At 37.1% G+C, this 25,195-nt stretch overlaps 2 protein-coding genes across 2 annotated transcripts in view; both read right to left on the bottom strand.

Moving 5' to 3' along the window:
- The window catches only part of Golph3l (golgi phosphoprotein 3 like), a 45,134-nt gene extending 26,999 nt beyond the window's left edge, over nucleotides 1-18,135 (bottom strand). The window contains exons 1-2 of the mRNA XM_023716518.1: nucleotides 17,959-18,135; nucleotides 16,511-16,708 (exon numbers count right to left, since the gene is read on the bottom strand). Coding sequence (XP_023572286.1) covers nucleotides 16,511-16,693 — 183 coding nt within the window. The 5' untranslated portion in view covers nucleotides 16,694-16,708; nucleotides 17,959-18,135. The remainder of the gene's footprint in view (nucleotides 1-16,510; nucleotides 16,709-17,958) is intronic.
- A 1,418-nt stretch (nucleotides 18,136-19,553) lies between these two features.
- Nucleotides 19,554-25,195, bottom strand: part of Hormad1 (HORMA domain containing 1) — a 28,236-nt gene continuing 22,594 nt past the window's right edge. Inside the window, exons 13-14 of the mRNA XM_004632492.2 lie at nucleotides 22,313-22,381; nucleotides 19,554-19,843 (exon numbers count right to left, since the gene is read on the bottom strand). Coding sequence (XP_004632549.1) covers nucleotides 19,763-19,843; nucleotides 22,313-22,381 — 150 coding nt within the window. The 3' untranslated portion in view covers nucleotides 19,554-19,762. The remainder of the gene's footprint in view (nucleotides 19,844-22,312; nucleotides 22,382-25,195) is intronic.

The following is a 25,195-nucleotide window of genomic DNA, read 5'->3' as shown; positions in this document are numbered from 1 at the left end:
CTTATTCTACACTAAGCTATCTCTCTGGCCCCTTCTGAATCATAGTTTTCAAAAGGACTTTAAAGTCTTAAAATTCTGAATTTCCTTTGGCTTGCTTCTCTCAATTCCACCCAAGCTTTATTAATGATTCGCTTCATAACATCATCTCCATCTTTATAAATCTTCTTTAAAAAATTCATTAATCCCTCACTAGGCATCATAGGGTGGCTTTTTTCTTTGCACTCTTTCTCAACCTGAGTTAAGTATTCCCAAAGAGTGTTCTCTGCTTTCTTTCTACAGAAGATAAGAACTGTTATCAGTCTTGACTTTTTTTGAACTGCTTTCCACTGAGATGGGTTTCAAGAGATTGTTCAAAATCATACAGTTGGGGCCGGGGAGATGGCTTGGTAGAATAAGTGTTTCCCTGGCAAGTGCAAAGACCTGGGTTCAATCCCCGGTTCTGAAAAAAAAAGAAAGAAAAAATCATAAGAGTAATTCTTCCCATTTAGATTCTTTACCAAAGATCAAATGACCTCTCTGTGAAATGCACCTGCACATTCTCAGCAGGAACTTGATGAGCTCTAGTTAAGGTAATGTAGATTTTCACAAACTTATCTGACTGATCCCATCCATAATTACTGATCATCACTGTGTGTCCTGTTGTGATGGAAGCAACCACAGTGGCTGGTTTTTTGTTGTTAAAAGGTTCTGGTATTTTCTGTGATTTTTGTTGCATCTTATTATTTATTTTTTCCATCTTATTCTTTGTTCCAATCTTGGATTTTTCAGCTGTTAAGAGTATCACATACTCTCTTCCTAGTAGTCTTTTCCACCAATCCTCTACCTTTTCTAGATCATTCTGCAACTCTTCCAAAGCTGAAGCCATGGTCGGGTGGGGTCGGACTGAAGTCCCAAGCTGCAGGCGAGCACCCAAGGACAGTTACCACCGTACCCCTGCCCCCTAGCATGGACCTCAGCAGCACCAGTTGCAGGACAGCCGCTGTGCGTGCACCCAACCTAAGCCAAGACGGTGGCCCGCCCTTCGTACACAGCGACTCTGGAACCTTCTTGAGGCCACCATCGTTGGCTCTGCCCACCATTTTTGTCTTTTTTGAGAAAGGATTTAGCTATGCAGTTCAGGCTGGCCTGAAACTCAGTAATCCTACTGCCTCAGCCTCCTGAGAGCTGTAATTACAGGCGTGTGCCACCATGCCCAGCTTCAATTGAGTTTAAAAATTTTATTAATATGCAAAATAGGAAAAGTATAAAAACACACATGTAGAACTTTAAAGATAATTATTAAAGCAAAAACCTATACAACAAGACTAGATTCAGAAAATGATAATCATTGGGAAAGAGATGAGTGTATGTCCTCTATGTATTATGGCTACAGATGACCAATAGAGACTATAATATTGTCATTGAGGGTAGTATCTTAAAATAGATTCATGATTAAAAATCCCTAGTGGGGCCCAGGAGATAGCTCAGCAGAATAAGCGCTTGCCTGGTAAGCACAAGGTCCTGAGTTCAATCCCCAGTACCGCAAAAAAATAAAAAAATAAAAATCCAGGTGTAGACAGTTCTACAGTCATTTTTTGTGTTCTGTCTAACTATATCTATATAGCTTGGTGAATTCTCCAACCGCCTATAATAAGTATTCAGTGTTGAAGAACCAATGCTTTGTTATATATAGGAGCAGGAAGATCTGGCACACATGCATCAAAGGTCACTATTCAATTGTTAAATTTCATTACCAAAATGAAATATATATGTGTATATATGAGGAAAGAAAGAAACTTTTAGGAATCACTAAGAACATACTGAATGTACCTACTATCTCACAACCCAAGGAGAATCCTAGTGGATTGGTAGAATGAAATCTTTGGATAGATTGTTCTGTTCTCCTTATGTTTAATTTATTTTGGTCTTTTTGAGACAGGATCTCACTATGCAATTGACACACTTTGTAACCCAGGCTGGTCTTGAACTGGCAATGATCTTCCTGCTTCAGCCTCCCAAGTGCTGGGATTACAGGCATGTACCACTATACCTGACAGAAATGCACTAATTATTTAGAAAGTGAAAGTGTTCTGGAATCCTTCTAGATGACCACTACTAACAGTTTAGTGTTTTTTTTTTTTTTCCCTGAAGTTTTATACACATATTCTATTATATATATTTGTTAATGTTACTTACATAAATGAGGTTACAGTGAGTGGCAACTTCTTTCACTTACCTACATTTTGTATATCTTTCCATACTGTATGCAGATGTACCATATTTTAGATGTGCTAACAATAATCTACCCAAGGTACTACTTACATATATTTAGGTTGCTGATAGTTTTTTGCTATTATAAAAAATTGTATAAAGAAATACTCATTACATATGTTTCTATTAAATGAACTTATTTATTTAGCTTTTGTTGTTATTTTGAGACAGGGTCTGGTGTTGTAGTGCTGATGCCAATGAACCTACTATGTAGCCCAGGCTGTAGGCCCGGCTCGAGCCGAGGCTGGCCTCAAACTTGCAGCAATCCTCCTGTCTCAGCCTCTCAATATGTTGAATGATTTCTTACAAGAAAATTTCTAGTCAAAGGTTATACATATTTAAATTTGAATTACTAAGTATCATTTTGTTCTTGTAAAAGGTTGGGAAATATGAGTTCAATAAATTCAGTTGACATTTTATGCTGTGTTTCTGGTTAGATATTCACAGTGCCCTTCCTTTTTCAAATTTCCTTGAGGACACACCTTAAAGTTAATGACTCTGAATGTTAAAGATCTTAAAGTTGCCTGCTTGGAGAAAAAAAGAAAAGCAAACAAAAATAGTACTGGTACATATGGGATAAGATATTAATATTTTAGGTATAGACAAAAGCCTAACACACACTTAAATGATAACAGGGTGGTACAACTAATGGTTTTGGGTCATTTGTTTCTTTCTTTTTTTTGGGGTGGGGGGGAAGGTCCCAGGAATCAAACTCAGCACCTCACATTTGCCAGGCAAGTGCGGTAATACTTCTCCCTGTTTGCGTGATTTCTACATATGCTTTTTCTTTTTTCTTTAAATGGTTCTTGCTTTGTTGCCTAAGTTGGTCTCAAACTCCTGGGCTCGTGCAGTCTTCCCGCCTCAGACTCCCAAGTAGTTGGACTATGGCCAAAATGCCACTATTCCTGGCTTTATTGTACAATTTAAAAAATAAAATGTAATAAGTACAATTTTAATTAAATTTAATAAAAGAAAATGAAACTGAAGGAATGACTAAATTTCAAACCAATCTTTTTTTCCCTCTCTTCCTCCTTTCCTCTTTTTTTCCTGTCTTCTGTCCCCTTCCCTCCCATCTCTTTCACCATCCTAGGGATTGAGTCTAGGGCTTTCACACTGAGCTGTATCTCTAACCCCATGTCTTGCTAAAATGCTTAGATGGGACTTGGAATTGCAATCCTCTTTCTCCACTCCCAAATGTTGGGATTACAGGTATGTACCACTATGCCCCACTTCAAACATTTATTAGTAGCCATATTTTTGAGAAGATTCCTTTCCAGGGTTAAGAAAAGATTATTGAGGTTGGGTTTTTTAAAAAAATGTATTTGGTTGTTGCAGGGTCTCACTATGAAGCTCGGACTCATGACGATCCTCCAGCTTCCAGCCTCCCCAGCACTGGGATCACAGGCGTGCACCATTACACCCAGACTCTGGCTGGTACAGCCCACACTGGGGGCAGGGCTGGCACGGCATGTGTTGCTGGATATGGAACATCAGTCCCTGTGCTTGCCTAAACAGGCGCTTTAGTCCTCTGAGCTATCTCACTGGTCCTAAGGTTGGAATAATTTTTTGATGAATTCTCAAACCACCTATAGTAAGGATTCAGTGTTGAAGAGCCAACGCTTTGTTATACATAGGAGCAGGAAGATCCTGCTTCTGATTTTTTAAACTAAATGTTTTAATTTTATACAATACCTAATTGACATTTTGCTATGAAAGATAAATTAATACTCCCAATTTTAAAATTATACATTTTATGTTGATAAGATTAAAATTGTACAGTGTGGGCCGCAGAGATAGCTCAGTGGTCTAAACACCTGTCTGCCAAGCAGAAGGACCAGGGTTTGAGCCCCAGTACCACATGTGTACCATGTGCCATGCCGGCCCTGCCTTGGGTGCACTGAGCCAACCAGCAAGACCGGGCATGGTGGCACATGCCTATAATCCTAGTGCTGGGGAGGCGGAGACAGGAGGATCACTACAAGCTACATAGTGAGACCCTGTACAAAATACATTAAAATTTTTTTTAAAAAATTGTACAGTATATTCTATAACCACAATTCACCAGACCCACTTTATTCTATCTGAATGCATGCATATTGAGGTAGTCTTCATCACATAGTAATTCATGATATTGCACTTTTCATTTTTAGCGTTGGGGATGGAATCTAGGGCCTTGGGCATGCTCATTCTACTACTGAATTATATTGTCAGTCTGGTTTTGTTTTTCTGGGCTGAGGATGTAGCTCAGTAGTAGGATACTTGCTTAGCATGTGAAGCCCTAGGTTTGGTCCCCAGTAATACAAAAGATAAAGATCTTGCTCTTTAAACAAGGAGAGACTACAGAAATTTCTAGGTCTTTATTTTGCAGGAAGGAAGCACAATCCAAAGAAGTAAGGAGTTTCAGTAAGAGCCTTCTACAACAGGTTAGGTTAGAGGTGACTAAAGAAGCATAAGTGTGGTGGGAAGGAGGTAACAATGGGAAAGAGCACAGAACTCAGACCCTTGCGCTTGCCAGGGAAGGACTCATTCTACCGAGCCATCTCCCTGGCCCCAAGAGCATAGAACTAAGTGTGCATGAATAATTTCATATATCTCCAAATCTAGAATTGTCACCAATTCCCACAGAGGCATATAAAAGCAAAATAAGGAAATGGTTAAAAAAAAAAACCCTATTTCCCTTTATACCTAAATGATTCATCTAAAATTTTTAGAAGCCACAAAGAACTAATGCAGATAGCAAGTAAGGGTCTTTGTCTCTAGGTTGTATCTCCAAGTAAACATTTTCTCCATAAGAAAATAGTAAACAGATTTATATACTTCTAAAAATTCTAGAATAAGCTGGGTATAGTGGCACACACCTGTAATTTCAGTACTTGGGAGGCTGAGGCAGGGGGATTGTTGAGAGTTGGAGACCAGCCTGGGCTACAAAGTGAGCTCAAGGCCAGCTTGAACTGCATCATGAGACTCTGTCTCAAAAAGACAAAATTATCAATCAAACAATCTAAAACAAAATTCTATGTAGGTGACCACTGAAACACAGAAGTCAACAACTATTAAGAATACTAGGTTAGCTTTTCCAGGAATAGTGTCTCGAGACTTGAAATGCTGTAGTTTTTGACATATTATCATAGGCTTTCCTACAATACAGCCACTAATAAACTAAGCTGTCCTGAACCTCAGGGAATAGAATTATTTATCTCTATCCCAAGAAGGTTGGGAAGGTCCTCACATCTGTGTGTGATGTGTGCCTGGGCAGACTTTGAGGGGTATGTACTGTGCAATCTAAAGTTCTTATAAGAATGTATTTAAAAAAAAATTGTATAAAAGGAAGAGCATATCAGCAGGATCTACAGAGGCTCCATGTGTGTCAGGTGTGCCCGATAGGATCAAGTGTGCTTTCCATATTGAAGAGCAGAAAATCACGGTAAAAGTGTTAAAGGTAAACCAGAGTCAGAAGGCTAAACAAAAAATGAAGCTCTTCGAGCCAGGCATGGTGGTGCATGCCTGTAATCCCATCACTTGGGAGGTGAGGCAGGCCTCAGCTACAAAGTAAGCGCAAAGCCAGCCTGAACTGCACAGTAAGATCCTGTCTCCAAAAGATAATAAAAAGATGAAGCTCTTTGAGTAATACAAGATGAAAAACCTTATGAAAACAAACAAACAACACCAAAAAACCCCCCAAAACAAACCAAAAACAAAAAACTAGGCTAAGCTGTTTTCCAGAAAACAGATTTTCCAGTATTCCTGTCTGATACTAAGGGCATGTTACAGTTGTTCAATTTGTAAGAGCTAATTTGAGTTATCTTTTTTGGGGTCTTTTTGAGACAGGATCTTGTTCTGTAATTCAGGTTGGCCTTGAACTTCTAGTGGTTTTTCCTTCCACAGCCTCCTGAAATCTTAGCTTATAAATGTGTACCACCAGGCCTGGTTCTTTTTCCTCTTTTCCTTTTTCCCTTTCCTTTCCTTTCCTTCTTTCTTTGGTACAGGATCTTGTTATGCAGCTGGGATTCATAGTGATCCTCCTGTCTCAGACTCCTCGGTGCTGGGCTCAGTCGCTTGACGTGGGGGCTAGCATGGCGTGTGGTACGGGGGACTGAGCCCAGGTTCTTGTGCTTGCCAGGCAGGTGCTTAGACAACTATCTCCCTGATCTTTTTTTTGTCTTTTTGAGACAGGGCTTCTCTATGTAGTTCAGGCTAGCCTCGAACTAGTGTTCTTCATGCCTCAGACTCCTTTTTTTCTTCTTCAGCCTCCTGAGTGCTATGATTACAGGTGTGTGCCATGATGTCTGACATGGGTGATCATTTTCAAATCTAGTAAATGAAATATATCACTCACCTATTAAATCTCTGAAGCCTTTAATTTTTCTTTCTTTTTTTTTTTTTTTTTTTGAGACAGGATCTCAACGTGTAGTTCAGACCAGCCTTGAACTCATTATGTAGCCCAGGCTGGCTTCAAACTCACAGTGATCCTCTTGCCGCAGTCTCCCAAGTGCTGTGTATGTTTTTTCTATTTGCCATTATCACTTTAAACCTTTTGGACAACTGTGAATACACATGCGGGACAGAGGACAAAGAATAGCCATAAAGAAATTTCTTCCTCTTCAATGGCATTATTATTATTGTTATTGTTATATTATTATTTTTTGTACTGGGGATTGAACTCAGGACCTTGCACTTGCTAGGCAGGTGCTTATGCTGCTGAGCTATATCCCCAGACTAATGGTACTTATTTTTAAACTTTTCTCACAGCATTCATACTGTATATAATTTATAGTATGGTTAACATATATATACATATATATATGTATATATATATATATTTTTTTCCTCTTCCCTATAAGATCCTTGAATTCCTTGAGGAGTGATAGCCACATCTTAATTACTTCCATATTTATTTTTCTAAATGTTCACTGGCTTAAACTGAAGGAAGAAGTCACACTGTTATAAAATTGTTTGTTTTTGAGACAGGGTCTCATTATGTTGCCCAGGGTGGCCTCAAATTTCTGGGCTCAAGGATTCCTCCTGTTTCAGCCTGTTGAACAGCTGTCACTAAAGATGACTGCCACTGCACCCAGCTCTCATTATAATTTTATTGATGTATCCTGTGGTCACTCTGGGCGGACATAAGTAAATTAATATGCAATCATCTCCAAAACTTTCTAAATCTTTTTATGGGCTGACCTATATCCCTTCAAATTTCATTTGTTAAAGCTGTAACACCTAGTACCCTCAGAATGTGATTGTATTAAAAAGGTAAGCTAAAATGAGATTAATGTTAAAGTGGGCCCTAATCTGAATTGACTAGTATCCTTATAAAGGTGGAATTTGACACACAGAAACACCAGAGATCTTCCACAACAATAAAATTGAAGGATAAATTTCTCATTAAACAAAACCAAACCAAACAAAACCAGAACACCGGAGAAGGAGGTATACAAGATAAAAAAGTCTGCAAAGCAAAAAGGACCTCATAGGGCCAGGGATATAGCTCAATGGTATAAATGCCTGACTGGCAAGTACAAGGTCCCAAGTTTGATCTCTGGTACCGCAAGAAGGACATCAGAGGATATCAAACCTGTCAGCATTAATATAGCCTCCAGAAAAGCAAGAAAATTAATTTCTGCTTTTTAAGGCACCAAACCTGTGATATTCAGCCACTGAAATTAATATAACCACATTTACACACACACCTCTAGAAGAGGCCTATTTATTCCTTTGGTCTTTTTTTTTTCTCATTTACATATTTTATTTGGAAGTGTTTACAACAGTACAGTGACACTAAACTTTAAAGAATAGATGTCATTAGTTTAGATATCATCAGTTTATTATAAAAGAGACATGGAAATTATGTACATTATGAAAGACGGCAGAACTTCAGTGGAATGGGCCGCATTGTGTGACGTCATTTCAACCGTGATTAAAAAAAAAAAACTCTATGTATTTTCCAAGAATGTCACCGTTTCTAAACAAGAAATAATCCTTGTGGTCTAGAACTACTTTGATGCCTCCCCCATATTCTGGAAGAACTTTATCTTCAACTTTCACACTAACTGGTTGGATCTCTCCACACTTTCCCTTAGAGCTGACCCCATAGCTACCACAGTTGCCTGCAGCACTTTGCCTTGAGATTTTTCTGGAAGCATAATGCCTCCTTTGGTGACAGTTTTGGCTGCGTTCCTTTCAACTAACACGTGGTCAAACAGCAGGAAGAACTTCCCGAATGACTCTCCTGCCATGGCTCCTACCCCGCAGCTCAATTCACTACGACGCTGCGTCCGCAAAGAGAAACCTACTCTTCAGCCCCTGGACCTCATTTGGTCTTAATGTTTAAGATGCAGGGAAAAAGAAAGGAATATCACTTAACCCACACTTATTTCTTTCTCTTTTTGTCCTGAGACAGGGTCTTGCTATGTATCTTATGCTGGCATCAAACACACTAGCAATCAGACCTGCCTCAGCGTCGCGATGGGCTGGGATTATTGGCATGCGCCACCATGTGCAGTTTATCTCTTGTTAACAGTTCTCTTCTTCCATAAAGGGCATATGTGACATGGGTTCTAATCTAAGACTAGAAAAGTGAACTGAGGAGCAAAATTAATGCCTATATATACATTAGACTGTAATGTAAGACCCATTAGTAAGTATTAGCCTCCAAACTATGTTATCAAACTTCTTGCTTCAATCTGCTGCCCTTTATGACCAGAGTATCTGCAAACATCCTGAAGTTATACAGCAAGCTTTTTTGTTATTATTGCTCCTTCTTTTCATGTTGGAGATTTAACTCAGGGCCTTGCATTCTAGACAAGTGCTCTACAACAGCCACAACCCCAGCCCAACCTTTTAAGACCAAAGTATCTTGCTTAAAGAGACAGGGAGAAAAAAAAAATGTATATATCTTTTTTCTTTGGGAGACAGGGTCTTGCTATGTAGTTCAGTTTAGTTTTGAAATTGTAGTGATCCTCTTGCCTCAGCCTCCAAGTGCTGCGATTACAGTCATAAGCCACCATGCATATCAACCCTTGTATTCTTACAACCTTTATTTTTATTGTAATTTTCTTCACTCATCATACAAAAAGTACATCATGCTGGTGTGACTAATGTCTTCCCAGGAAACACCAAGAATATGCCTTTGGTCACGTAAGATGTAGTATTTTAGCATAATAAATCTGTCCACATAGCAAAAAAAGTGACAAATATTGCTGCAGAAAATAATTTTATCTTGACAGGAGGCATAAATTAAAATCCATATGAAGCTACCAAAGAAGATGAAATTATTGTGGTCATATTAATTAATAATCCTGAAATTTCTTTATCTCAGAAAGAAGTACAGAAAAATGTGATACTTATTTTATAAGCATGTCCTTTGTTAACTCAGTTTAAATGTAAATTATACAAATTATTGCTCAAATAACCATTTAACTTTGACTCCCATAAAGAGAGATGTTACTAGCCTTGGAGGACCAAGCTAAAAAAAAAAAACAAAATGCTTTGAATATTCTAACTTACACAAATATAAAATATCAAGGAGACAAAAGAGATGAAAAGGTTCATGGTAAGTTTGTAAGATCAGTGATTACAAACGAAAGCCCAAATTTAAGTGAGAGGAAGCCAAACTTTTAGAAAAAAACAGTGTATATTATGGTACTGGGGGAACACAAGAGGACCCCAAATATTTTAAACTGTATTTCTTTTCTCTTTTTGTCTCTGTTTTGAGACAGGGTCTCACTATACTGTTCAGGTTGACCTTTAGCTCACTTTATAGCCCAGTCTGGTTAAACTCTCAAAGATTCTCCTGCCTCAGCCTCTTGAGTGTTGGGGTTATAGGTGTGCGCCACCACACCCAGCTTTAAACTGTATTTCCCTACTGTTATAAGAGGACTTTGTTCTCTCAAGTTATTTCCTGTTATACAAAAGTAAATAATTATTTGAGTTATACGGTTGGATATAATAAAGAACAAAACAAATAGGCTTTTTGTTTTCTTAACAAAAATAAAAAACCTGACAAACGAATCTTAGTATACTTGCCCAATTCATCAATGGCAATAACTACTAACAAGATTCATTGTTCACTGTGTATCAGGAAAAAGGCAAAACTAGGTAATGAGGTAAATTAAATTAGACTTTTTTTTTTTTTTTTTTTTTAATTTTTTTTTGTGGAACCAGGGATTGAACTCAGGCCCCTGTGCTTGCCAGGGAATCACTTATTCCACTAAGCCATCTCCCTGGTCCCTGACTTTTTATTTTTTTGAGGCAAGGTCTTACTGTGTAGTTTAGGCTGGCCTCAAATTCATGGTGATCCTCCTGGCTCAGCCTCCAGAATGCTGGGATGATAGGCATGTGCCATCATGTTCCGCCTGGCAGACTTTTTCAAATCTTTTAATAAAATGCTTTAGCACTCAGTCACTTCTAATAGGAGCAGTTTTCTTCATGTATAGCCAGTAAGTGAAAAGCTGAATACAGTACTGACTTATTGTGACCCATTTAAAAAAAACTATCTAGTTTATAGAAATTTTTTCCAGTTTTTAAAAACATTTCTTTTTCTTTTTTTCTTTTTTTTTGGTTTGAGACAGGGTCTTGCTACACAGTTTAGGTTGGCTCTAAACTCACTGTATAAACCAGTATAGCCTTAAACTCCCAACAGTTTTCCTGTCTCAGTTTCTAGAATGCTGGGATTAAAGTGTGTGCTATCACTAATACTGGTGAAGTTTTACTTTTAATCTCTCACTACTAATAAATCACAATGAAGTACAGAGGATCTTAGTGAGTACTTGATAAATGGCCATTGACAGCTTGAAAAAGCATAGAATTCACATAATTTATCATTAAAAATAAGTTTTATCCAATCTCATTTTTCCTATATATGTGAATTGTGCCACATTTTGAAAAAGCATGTATATTTTTAATAGATAGTATAGTATTCATAATGGACTCCTAAATGTCCATTACTTATATAGTTTATGAATAATGGCATAGTCATATAATTAGGCTCATCAAACCATACTGACCAGTGCACTATATAATGGTATAAGGCCAATAATACGAAGTTTACAAAAGGCAAAACAGGCATATCTATGCATTAAAACAACAGAGAAGTAGGCAGAACATGACTAGGGGAGGGTACAAGATGCTTGGATGCTGTTATTATTCTACTGGTGGTTATATAAGTATTTGAAAAATCACTTATGAAACCATATATATGTTTTTCATTATACACTTTTCTGGAAATACTGTATGTCACAATTTTAGTAAAGTGAAACAATAAAATATGTAACTGTCTATTTGTTTGGTACTTAAAAACACTAGACTTCATTTAAAAAGAGATGAAATATTTTGAAGTATCTGCCAACCTTCACAGTCCAGGTTGAGTCATCACCTCTTACAAGCCTTCCCAGCATTTCTTGTATCCCTTTCTTACTTTTCCTTTCCTAATCATCTGAGTTAAGATTCTTTCCTTTTTTTCCTCTGTACCCACAGCATAGTTACATGAATAATACACTATGCTGTAATAGTCTGCTGAATTGCTGTTTCCAACTCTTATTTCTTCAACCATCTCCATGCCAATAAGATCATAAATTATCTCAAAAGCAAAGACTACTTATTGTTTTCTCCATATATCCTGTACCTGACATGTAGAAGGCATTTAATAAACATCCATGATTTCAGTGAGTAATTTTTCATTTTATTTTTCTTCTTTTAGTTTATTATTTATTTAGTTTTGGCACTGGGGATTGAACTCAGGACCTTGTGCTTGCCAGGCAGGTGCTTATGCCACTGAGCTATCTTCCCCAGTGAGTAATTTTTTAAATCAGTTTTTCAAAAAAATTTATTTATTGGATACAGAGTCTCACTATGCAGTTCAGACTCATAGTGATCCTCCTGTCTCAGCCTCCCCAGTGCTGGGATTACAGGCATGCACCACTATGCCTGGTTTCAGGGCCAGCACAGTTCACCCAGTGTTCCAGGGCCAACATGGTATGTGCCACCAGGGATCGAACTTGGGTCCCTGTGCTTGTCAGGCAGGCACTTAGACCACTGAGATATCTCCCCAGCTCTTTTATCAGTTTTATTACAGAGAAATGTAATGAAAAACTTATTTCATAGTACAAAGTATTCAATAAATGGCATTACTAGGAGAAAGTTTTAAAAGAATAAGAAGTTGAAAAAACAATATCCTCAAATGGAAAAATTGAGGCTAAAAAATAACCAACAAACATCAAAAGCATTAATATGTTCACTCCCTTTTATAGCCAATTTTTTAAAAAAAATATTTATTTATTTATTTATTTATTTATTTATTTATGTGTGTGTGTGTGTGTGTGTGTGTGTGTGGCCAGCTCAGCCCACCAGGGGGCGGGGCTGGCTGGCATGTGGTGCTGGGGGATTGAACCGCGGTCCCTGTGCTTTGCTAAGCTTGTTCTAAGTAGGTGCTTTAGATCACTGAGCCATCTCACCAGCCCTATAGCTAATTTAATAAAAATATTCTAATAAATGATTATATATACTAGCAACTTGAAAAAATTGGTGGTAGTGAGAACTGAATACAGGTCTTTTGCACTGAGCTACATCTTGAGCCTTTTGGGGGAGAGGTTTGAGACAGGGTCTACTTATATAGTTCAGACTGGCCTTGAATTCACCACATAGCCTAGGGTAGTGTCAAACTCAATGAGATGCTTCTGCCTCAACTTCCCCAGTGCTGGGAGTATATATGTGTGCTACTATGCTTTGGTAGTTTCATAGCTTTTGAAAAAGAAGTAACAAAACTTTTCATTTGTAAACTGTTATTTAAAGTTGGAGGGAGCCAGGTGTGGTAGTACACACCTGTAATCCTAGCACTTGGGAAGCTGAGGCAGGAGGATAAGGAGGATTGTGAGTCTGAGGCTAGCCTGAACTACACAGTGAAACCCTGTCTCCCTAAAAGAGCCACCACCAACAAAAAACAAAACATAAAAAAAAGGACAAGTAGCCACACATTGAAATACCAGATTAAGGGCAGGGACAATATATTACTATACACTTACCTTAGTATTTAGAATAGTAAGCACTTATTGAGTGTTCCCAATCATAATGAATTACTGATTAGTTCAAAAGATGAGAAGAAAATAAAGTTGAAAATAATTTTTTTTTAAAAACAAATGAAGTTCCCTAGTACTGGTAATTGAACCTGGTCAGTGTTAAGCTATATCTTCAATATTTTTTTAATAAAAAATTTGAGATAGGACCTCAATAAGTTTTCCAGGCTGGCCTTCAACTTGCAATACTCCTGTATCAGCCTCCTGAGTAGTTGGGAATATAGGTACATGTCACAATGCCTGAATTAATTTATTACTTTTAAAGATAGTTATGTAATTGGCATTTTATCACTATTATTTAATAAATCAGATGGCTTGATCTCAACTGTTCAGTTATACCTAAGATTTATCATCTGTTATTCTTCCTAAGACAAAAAAGCTATAAATTTGTCAACTATCTTCAAAAAGAAAATAATTGGGGTTGGGGAGATGGCTCAGTAAAATAATCGCTTCCCTGGCAAGTGCAAGGGCCTGAGTTCAATCCCCAGTTCAGCTAAAAAAAAAAAAAAAAAGAAAGAAAAAGAAAATAATCCACACATGGTTAATTATTATCTAACCCTTTTGGTACTATATATTACCAACACTCTGAGTACTCACTATGGTTATAGCTCTTAATGAGGACCTTTGTATTTTATTCTACTTCCTAAAATATATATTAACTATTATAAGTTTGTCAATAAAAAGAAGTACAAAGGCAGCTTCTCAACATCACAGAAGTTAAAATTCTGCTGGATACGTAGCTGAGTAGCAGAGTACTGGTTTAGCATGTACGAGGCTGTGGGCTTGATTCCTAGCATTAGGGGTAGGGAAGAAAAATTCTACTGTTTAGAGACAGGAGGAAATTAATTAGTCTTAATTTAAATCTCAAACCAAATAGTTTTTAGCTCTTACACAATCAGTGACTGTATTCCATGTACTGGGTAACTGTCTCAAAACAGCATTTATACCACCTAAAAAATTCAATCCTATTCTTCTTTTGTCTCTTTTAGACAGGGTATTGCTATGCAGTTCAGGATGGTCTTAAACTTACAATAATCCTCCTGCCCCTGCCCTAGCCTCCCAAGTGCTAGGATTACAGATGTGTACCACCAATGCCTAGCTCAATCCTATTCTGACATTGTCTTGGAAAGTTGATCTTATTTTTAGTTTTACTTGTATTTAAAAAAACTTAAGCCTAATGAACTTTCTTAGTAAATAAGAAAATATACTTCTGTGCAAGATTTTCTGATACTCATGTCTTGGTCAAGTCTATATGACTATGTCTCTAATCTATATTTTAAAAAATACATAGGCTAGTGCACACCTGTAATCTCACCACTTGGGAGGCTAAGGCAGGAGGACTGCCATGAGTTTGAAGTCAGACTGGACTACATAATGAGTCCAGACCAATCTAAACTATATAGTGAGATCCTGTCTCAACAAAACAAAAACAAAATCCACACCCTATAACAAGTTTTATTCAAATTAATAATTCAATAGGAAATATAGAAGGAAACAGTAAATATAAACTAAGAAACAAGGATATTCTGAAATAAAAGAATCAATGCAGAACACATGCTAGTAGATATAAATAGGCAAATTATTTCCAGCTAAGGACAACTATAAAAGCCTTATGGGGCTGGCGAGATGGCTCAGTGGTCTAAAGCAACTACTTGGAACAAGCTTGGCAAAGCACAGGGACTGCGGTTCGATCCCCCAGCACCACATGCCAGCCAGCCCCGCCCACTGGTGGGCTGAGCTGGCCACACACACACACACACACACACACAAATAAATAAAATTAAAAAAAAAAAGCCTTATGTAGTATTTTTCCATATAAAGTAACATTTTAATTCTGTAGGTTTTCAAAAATAAGGCAAATAATAAATATACTCTTTTTTGGGTATATAATCAAAATTTTCCCAGGAAGGTGTGTGTGTGTGTGTGTGTGTGTGTGTGTGTGTGTGTATATATATGCTTTTATGAATTTTTCATGAGGGAAGAGGATGATGAGAAACAGAAAAGTTACTTTTTGTGTCTTGGTCAAGTATATGACCATGTCTCTGTATTTTAAAAAATACAAATGATACAAAAATATGAATCTATATTTTTAAATTACAAATTAAGGATAATCTACATTACTAGTAGAAAAAGCAGAAAAAGAGCCAGGTATGGTGATACATGCCTGTAATCCCAGCACTTGGGAGGCTCAAGCAGAAAGACTGCCACAAATTTGAGACCAGGCTGGGCTACATAGTAGTTCAATCTATAGTTCAAAGACAGACTGAACTATATAGTTGAGACCGTATCTCAAAAAACAAACAAACGAACAAACAAAACAAACCAAAAAACTCCAATAAAGCCCAGGAAAACATCTAGCTATATCACAAGACTTACTATTTCAAGACCAATTCTACTATAAAATAAATGTTCTGTTCATAAGGAAAAATTTAAAGAAGAAAAAAGTTGAAATTATTTTCTAAAATTGAAATAATCCCCACCAAGTATTGATATTTAGCTTCTAAAGATCCCATAAGAGAATGAAAAAATTATTTGTTTTAAGAAATCTAACACATCATTTATTTCTGGAAGACAGATATCATACATTTTCCTTGTCTTTTCTTTTCTTTCTTTTTTTTTTTTTTGGCGGGACTGGGGATTGAACTCAGGCCCTTGCGCTTGCCAGGCAAGTGCTTATTCTACTAAGCCATCTCCCTGACCCCTTCCTTGTCTTTTCATTGAGACTTCTTCCTCAAAGCTCAAGAAGACTTCACTGTGTGGGCCCTCTTTCTTACTTTAATAAGAGGTTACTACTTCACTATTACACTGACCTGAAAAACTACAAACACAAAACTTTACACTGTGTTATCCTCTCCTGTGTCCTCTATAATTCTGCAATTATATTATACTTCAAGTAATTATACTTCTAGAGTTTACTCTCCAAGTATCTATCAGTCATCTTCCCAGATTCTTCCAAGAAGACTAGCATTCAATTCTTTCTTTTCTTTTCCTTTTTTTTTGCAGAACCAGGGAGTGAACTCAGGCCCTTGAGCTTGCCAGGGAAGCGCTTATTCTACTGAGCCATCTCCCTGGCCCCTAGCATTCAATTCTAAAGTCACCTTAGCATTAAGAAAAATATTCCATCAGACTATCTCCCAAAACATTCCAATATTTGGGTTTTTGAGATAGCCTAGCAAATCTAGATGCATTACCTCTTTATCTTTTAGTCCCAGGAGCAATATTTCTTCCATAAGACTGAGGCGGATGTCCTTTGAGTCTCCAGAATCTTCATTATCTAGACTCCTCTCTTGATTAGTGTCTTCCTCACTTTCTACCTTCTTTTCAGAATTCTTGTTTATTTCTGTGCGACGGGTCCGGTGAGTTAATGTTGTCATTCTCACCTATTTCTTCTGAAAGGGGTGTTGAAGAAAATATACTTATGTGTGTTTACATAAATAAAAATTTATAGATATTCATATATACATGCTAACATATATGAATAAGACATATTTACAAACTTAAATATATTAAGGAAGAACTAATGACCAGGGGCTGGGGAAATAGCTCAGTGGTAGAGTACTTGCCTAGCATGCAGGAAATCCTAGGTTCAGTCTCCAATACCAAAATAAATAATGGCTAGAAAAACTGAATGTCCAACACAGTATCATTTTCAAAGTACAACAGCTTAGACTCCACAAATGGCCATGACAAAAGACTAAGTCAGTAATTCTAACATCCAGTAGAACTGATCATCTTTTAAGAATGGTGATTCCTTGCATATAACCTATAAAGGATGAAATAGATGTCTCTGTTGTTACTTCTTTTGTACAAAATGGATCCCCAAATTATATAAGATGAGACGGCGGAAAAACTATGGGGACACAATGCACACAATGTATAACTTCTGTAACATTCAACAATATTATGAAACATACAAAGCTGGGGTAGTGTTTGGCAGCAAGCACAAAGTCTTAGGTTCAATCCCTAGCACCATAAAAAAAATTAAATAAAAAAAAATAGAAAGTAAAAAACAAGAAAAACTAAACAGAAATACATGTTTTAATATTTTCTTCTCATCCTTAGGAGCTGCTTTCATGTATTCACTTTGAAGGTCACTAACCTTGAGAATAACACTCAGAAAACTGAGTAGTAATTCCACATAGGACACTTAGCATCTTTCATCCTAGCTAGCCCTCTTGTGAACATACAAATAGCTGTCAACAAGAAAAACTAGCAAGCATGTTAAAAGATTAGCAAATTCTTTTTAAAGAAATGGATGTGAATATTTAACACAAATACAAATGAAATTTCTTATGGAAGGTTCTTTATACAAGGGTTTGTTTCAAAATACAGTATAATTTTTGGTGGGAAGCAAGAAAAATGAAGGAGGAACAGAACTACAAAATGAATGCTTCAGGACACTAACACTATCTGGCATTAAACTGGGATTATCTCCTAACCCAATTCAAGAAACTTTAAACCTTTAGGGGTAAAAATAAGAATTTTCTTTCAGGAATTAATTTCCTCTGGATATTTGCCAGTTAAAATTCCTATTTGATAAAACAAATGGCGAAGAATTAGTAAATAAAACCCACTTTTTCCATTTAAAAAAACGAACAGGTTTTTTTACGTTAGGAAAGCTAATTTTCCCGTTGCTTACCTGAGATTATTCCTGGGTTACGGCTAGAGGCAGGTTATAGCTTGCACTGCGTTAGGACGACACCTGTTTCTTCCACCCCACCCTGTCCTACTAGGTAAAAAACTTCTCAGCCACGCAGAGAGCATAAACTTCCTGATCCTCAGATTGCAAGAGGGAATAACACATCAGCTTCCTTAGGATCACTAGGCAACCTACCTTGTTGTTTCTTCATAGAGCCAATCAAAAACCACTAAGACTGAGTTTAACCAATTGGAGCTTGCAAGGGGAGGCTCTTCCCCCCTGCTATTGTGTTGCGATCCAGACAAACATCACCGAAAAGAGGCAGGTTTAGGTTCAATATGACAGCTGATCAATCCAATGAGAGTGTCTTGGTGTAAGAGAGAAAAGTGGGCTGGGCTCTCTACCCATTAAATGAGCCAATCAAAGGGTCCATTGAGCCAATCGCAAAAGGCTTCTTCTGTTGACCAATTGCGCAGAGTAGCAGGTGTGCTACTGTAGCAGTACATACTGGAGAAATATGGTTAAGAAGCGTTGGGATCCAAGCAGTTAAGAACAAACATTTTAAAACTGGTTGTTTCTGACAGCGAGTTTAACATGACTGTTCCAGAAAAACCTGATCTGAGCCAGTTTGTGGATGTTATTTCATTTACATTAAATAGATGTATTTTTACCATCGAATACAAACCATCATTCCCTAGGTATTGATTGTTACTGATAAGCACATGGAGTATGGCTGCTGAAACTACTATAGGCGAATATTTTTAAGGCTTTCTTTCCTAAATCAAAGGAAAAAGGTATGCCTGAGGTCCTGGGTTTTTCATAAAAAATGCTGTGTTTTTCACACTACCACAACAAAGTATGCTCAGACTCTTTTACTGAAGATTGAATCCTCACCTTTGCACAGAGCTACATCCCCAACCTGCCCTCCTCCTTTTATGTTTTTAAAAATTTGAGGCTGGGTCTCACTAAGTCACTACATTTTCCTGGCCATGCTTCAACTTGAGATCCTCAGGCCTCAGCCTCTCAAGATGCTGGGCAAAATTAATACCTAAATGGGCATAGTGACACACTCCTACAGTCCCAGCACCCGGGAGGCTGAGGCAGGAAGAATGCCACAGGATCGTGGCCAGCTTGTCCTACATAGTGAGTTCAAGGTCAGCTTGAACTATGTAGTGAGACCCTGTCTCAACTAAAATAATACCTATATACTTTATGCTAATTAAATAAAATTAGAAGTCATAATAAAAGAATCACCAAACTGAACAGTTTATTTTGTCTTTTAAAAAAGTCATCTTTTTGTTCTGTAGTAAAAAAGTGTAAAAAAGCTTAAGTATCAATTTTTAAATTGTACATTATATACGTTAATACAATATATCAATATATAGAATGTTGTCTTAATAACACAAGGGCAAAACCAGTAATTATATGGTATAGTTTTAACAAAGGGAAAAAAATGAATCCTACAAAGTTTTAATACCAAAATAAACATTATTTCAAAAAGTGATTTGCATTATACAATCTTAATACAGATTTAAAATGGAAGATAGATGGCATACAGTAGATAAAGAACAACATCAATTACTACATTTGTGCTTTTGGTTTTCTTCCAAAATTTTCTTGAATTTCTCCTAGGCAAAATTAAGGACCACAACATAATGGCCCAGAACTTCATTTTAGTGTATGAACTGTTTAAAACTGCATATAAATTTTCAGAGCAAGGGAAGAACACACCTTAAAACAGCAATATGGCATTTTTTACTTTAAACAATGACAACTTTCCAAATGTGCAGAAGAAAGAGTAGTTTTACACATGCTCCTTTGGTTCACTGAACTTTCTCCTTTTTGGCACAGACTCTTGACTAGAAAAATCAAAGTGATGGAAGACCTGTTAAAAGAAAACAATAACTAAGAATAGAATCTTGCCAGTTGAAATATCTTTTATTTTGCATCTTTTTTTATGTTTCTGAGGTTAGTCTCTCTGGTTTTAAAAATTATACCTAACATACATAGACATAACTATTTTCTATTAAGACAGAATATTTAGGTTGTTTAAAAGTAAGGGTAAGACCTTGTCATTGAAATGCACATCTGATGGCTGCAGAAAATATAGAAAGTGAGATGGAAAAATAGTTTTAGAAAAACTTATTTTATTAGAAATTTTGTGTGTGTGTGTGTGTGTGTGTGTGTGTGTGTGTGTGTGTCTAGCTCAGCCCACCAGGGGGCGGGGCTGGCTGGCATGTGGTGCTGGGGGATTGAACCGCGGTCCCTTTGCTTTGCTAAGTTTGTTCTAAGTAGGTGCTTTAGACCACTGAGCCATTTCACCAGCCCAGAAAAACTTATTTTAGTAAAAGATCACTGTCATTAGCCCTCTCAAAATATACTCCCCTTGTTTTAAAGACACTTATGTCTTTTTTTTTTTTTTTTTTTTGGAACCAGGCACTGAACTCAGGCCCTTGCGCTAGCCAGGGAAGCGCTTATTCCACTGAGCCATCTCCCCGGCCCACTTATTATTGTTTCTACTTTTATGAAGCAGTATGGGAAGTCCTCTTTCTGAAGTGACTTTGGTTGTGCAGCTGTGGCTGCCACAATATTCTGAACTGATTGAAGATGTTTACCTTTCAAGTTCCTTTTGTCTTTGGGGGAAGACTCAGAAATCACATGGTGCCAGATCTAGTGAGTAAGATGCATAATGTTTTTATTTTATTTATTTGTCTTTTTTGACCCTCCTGCCTTGGCTTCCTAAGTGCTGAGGTTAAGGTGTGTGGCACCACACCCAGCCTTACTATAATACATAAATATATTTTTAAATTTTATGTATTTGGTACAGGGTCTCACTATGCAGCTTGGACCCATAGTGATCCTTCTGTTTCAGCCTTCCCAGTGCTGGGATTAGGGGTGTGCACCACCAGGCCTGGTCTTGGTGGCCAGGTTGGCCTGCACCCGAAGTGGGGCCAGCATGGCATGTGGTACTGGAGATTGAACCTGGGTCCTTGTACTTGCCTAGGCAGGTGTTTAGACTGCTGAACTATCTCCAAGACCCATAAGGTTTTTTTTTTTTTTTTTTTTTTATGGAACAGGGGATTGAACTCAGGTCCTTGTGCTTGCCAGGGAAGCGCTTATTCCACTGAGCCATCTCCCTGGCCCCCATAAGTATTTTTTTAAGACATGATCTCATTGTGTAGTTTAGGCTATCCTTGAACTCACTATTTAGTCCAGGCTGGTTTTAAACTCACAATCCTGCCTCAGCCTCCTGAGTACTGAGTGCTGGGATTACAGGTGTGTACCACCATGCCCAGCCCAATTTTTTTTTTTTTTTTTTGCGGAACCGGGGATTGAACTCGGGCCCTTGCGCTTGCCAGGGAAGTGCTTATTCCACTGAGCCATCTCCCTGGTGCCCCCCTCCCCCATTATATTTTTGAGATCACCATTTTTACATTTGAGTTTTGAAAATATAGTTTCCAGTTCTCTAATTTTTTTCTTGCTATGCATGTCAGGCTGGCCTTGAGCTCACTTTGTAGCCCAGGCTGGTCTCCAACTGGCAACAATTCTCTTGCCTCAGCCTCCTCAGTGCTGGGATTATAGGCATGCACCACCACACCCAGCTTCAGTTCTCTAATTTTAACCAAATAATAATACTAATAATTCTAGTCAAACAATATAATATTTTAAAAATATAATATCTGACTTGGTAAAATAGAGCTCCAAATAAAAAACTATATAATTTAGGTCAGGAAAAGTTGTCACTCTTCTTAGATAGCAGGAGGAGATGCTATATTTCATTATGTTATGTTATATTTTACTTTACTTTATTTTCAGACAGGGTCTTGCTATGCAGTTTAGTTAAGAGCTTACTTTGTAGCCCAGGCTGGTCTCAAACAGGCAATGCTCTTCCTGCCTCAGCCTCCTGAGTTCTGGAATTACAGGCATGTACCACCATGCCTGGCTATATTTTTAACAAAACCAAAGTTGTTTTGGTTTTTTGGTTCTATTTTAGTTTTGCTTTCTAGAAAGCTCCTATTAATTTTGAGTTCAATTTTATTTCTATATAAAGTACCCTGAATATTCTTATGATGTTATTTTCTCATTCTACTGGTATTTTTCCTGACACTGATTTTTTTCTTTTATAAATTCCTCTGATAGCTAAATTATTATTGAATGGGACAAAAAATTTATATGGAAAAATTAATAAACCAAAATATTTCAATATGTTTTTAAGAACAAAATATAGTTGAGTAAGATTTGAATATCAGAGTTTTGGAGTATATTCAGTGATATGATCAATTTTTTAAAAAATCTACGACGATTTTCTGAGACTTGTCATTTTACTTAACTTGCATATTATTGCAAAACTTACTCTTTTCCCAGATGCAGCTTGAGCTCTCTTTCTAGTTTCTTTAGATTTAACTGGTTGGTTTCCATGTGCCTCCACAAAGAAAGAATAATAATTAGTTCTTTCATCTTTTTGAGATGTCGTCTTACTATTCAGTTCAAACTGGCCTTGAGTTCACTTTGTAGATCAGTCTGGTATCAAACTCACATGCTTCAGCCTCCCATCTGCTGGAATTACAGACATGTGCTACCACGCCCAGTTTGTTGTCTATTTCTTAAAGAACAATCAATAGTTGATTTTTTAACCTTATAAAGCTACATGTAAGTTTTAAAAATAGCTTTACTAAGACATAATCCAAATACTATATGATTTAACTATCTGGAAGTATATAATTCAATTTTAAGTATATTCAGAATTGTACAATTTAGCACCTGTCAACCTTGAGAACATTTTCATCATCCTAGAAAGAAACCACACATCCCTTAGCTATCACATTCTCATTTTCCTATTCTCCTACCAGCTCTAAGTTTTTCTCAATAGTCTTCTGGCAGAGGGTTCATATCCAAAAAGTAAAATTTCAGAAATAAATTTGTGTCCCCAAAGCATTTTTAAATCTGTTTTTTCTCCCCAGTATGGGCAACTGAATCTTGAGCATCACTTAGGTACATCACCAGCACTATTCTTAATTTTGTGACAGGATCTAAATTATCCAGATTTATCTTGATCCATCCATCCAGCCTCCTTTTCTAGGTCTACAAGTGTGTGTCATTATACCATCTCCAAAACATCTTCTATTTATTTATTCCCATAATTTTATTGAGAAACAAATAGCAATGAGACAGTTTCAAATCAAATTGGTAGAACAGTTTCAATAATTAACACACTGCATACTGTCTACCTAGTAGTTATTTGTTGTACAAGATGCAGACATGATATCCTATTTACAAACACTATTAGAACAAATCCCTCTATTCATTGAATTAAGAGAATGTAGCTATATATCTATCCTAACCATTTTGAATACAAAGATACAAAATGGTCATTCATCTGTATCCCCTTTTTTTGTTTAGTTCCTTCATTTAAATATAGGTGTATGAACTCAGCAAAATATTCCAAAATAGTCCAGTAGTCCATAATAGTATTGGGTCTTCCGCTTGACTGGCAATGTCAGAAGCTGTTGACCTGACTCCCCTACAGCTCAACATACCAACATGGCTTTACTTCTTATACTTTGTTTTTATACTTTTCTGCTGGATGGTTAAGACCAAGATAAAGCAAGACCTATGTAACAAGAATTGTAGCTTTTGTATCTGATAAGGTCAGTTAAATCCCCTCAGGATTTATCCTGAGATCCTGTACCTCAGTAGATCCTTTGTCAAGTGTCAGCCATGTGGATGAGTCACAGCCATTGCTTGGCCAACTTGCTCTCTGTGAAAGCCTGAGAAAATGTTTTCTCTCTGTGTGACTCTCCTTAGGCACACTCTACATCATCGATCACTTTCCTATTTGGCCCCATAATCTCCTTGATTAGAAAATCTGGGACACAATTGAGTTATATGATGTTACAGTACAGGTTCTCATAGCATTTTTTTTAATTTAAAATCTTTTATTTATTTGGTTTAGAGTCTTACTATGCAGCTTGGACTGGTAGTGATCTAGTGATCCTCCTGTCTCAGTCTCCCCAGCACTCGGATTACAGGCATGCACCACACGCCTGGTTTCAATAGCCAGCACAGCATGCAGTACTAGGGATTGAACCTAGGTCCTTGTGCTTGTCAGGCAGGTGCTCAGACCACTGAGCTATCTCCCCAGCCCCTCCCAAAGCATCTTAATGTTACATTACAAAGAAAATTTTCCTAATTATTATATTAAATGTCTGCTTCTTCTTATATCTTAAGAAAGAATATTCATTCTAAAAAAACCAACCAACCAACCAAACAAAAACCCCAAGAATATTCATCCTATTTGAGAGAAGCTTTTGCTGCTGGAGGTAGTAATTCTTGACATTTTTTTAATCACTTGCTTTTACTATCATATTAGTCTAATTGCTACTTTCTGCCAGTTCCAGTTTCCCAGAGATTATGAGGAGAAAGACACCATGTCACTATATTAGCACTCAGGAGGTTGAGACAGGAGGACAGATGTGAGTTTGAGACTAGCCAGGGGACTACAAAAAATGAGCACAAGGCCAGCCTACACAGTGTAGTGAAACCCTATCTCCAAAACAAAAACAAAAACACAACACTTTTAACGTTTCGGTATGTGTGCCAACCAGCTCTGTGAGAGAAACATACCCTAAAGCATTTGTTGATTTCTGTATTGTAGACATCATGTCCAATTTCAGTCTATCAGCATGATGTTATTGAGTGAGATATTTGTTCCTTAGTTTGGATATAGTATTTTATATTATATAGAATGCTGTTTATTCAACCCTGAACATTTAGAAGTAACTTAAAAGTCTAAAATCAAACATGAATTTCTATTAGTATAAAATAAAAAAAACTAAAAACTGATTTTTTGTTTAAGAACCTGAAATTCACTTTATCCAAGATATATACAAAAGATTAACTTGTAATGTCTTATTAACAAGATAATCAAGACAGAACATTCTGGTATTCTAAGAAATTTTTTTGAGAATCTAAATACTCTCCTCAAAGTTTTTTGTAGATTCCTCTGATGTACCTCTATTCAAATTATTCTTTCCCTTGTGCCTCTAGGTAGCCTACTCATGTTTTTATAGTTGTACTATATCACTTCTTTAAAAAACGTTTATTGAGACTGGGGGAAAAAAAAGAGACTGGGTGTGGTGGCGCATGCCTGTAATCCCAGCTCTTGGGAGGCTGTAAACAGGTGGATCACTACGAGTCTGATCTAGTAGTGAGACTCTGAACACCCTGTAGACCCTTC

The sequence above is a fragment of the Octodon degus genome, unplaced genomic scaffold, assembly GCF_000260255.1.
Source record: "Octodon degus isolate 3935 unplaced genomic scaffold, OctDeg1.0 scaffold00048, whole genome shotgun sequence".
NCBI lineage: Eukaryota > Metazoa > Chordata > Mammalia > Rodentia > Octodontidae > Octodon > Octodon degus.
This window is presented reverse-complemented; position numbering and strand designations above follow the sequence as displayed.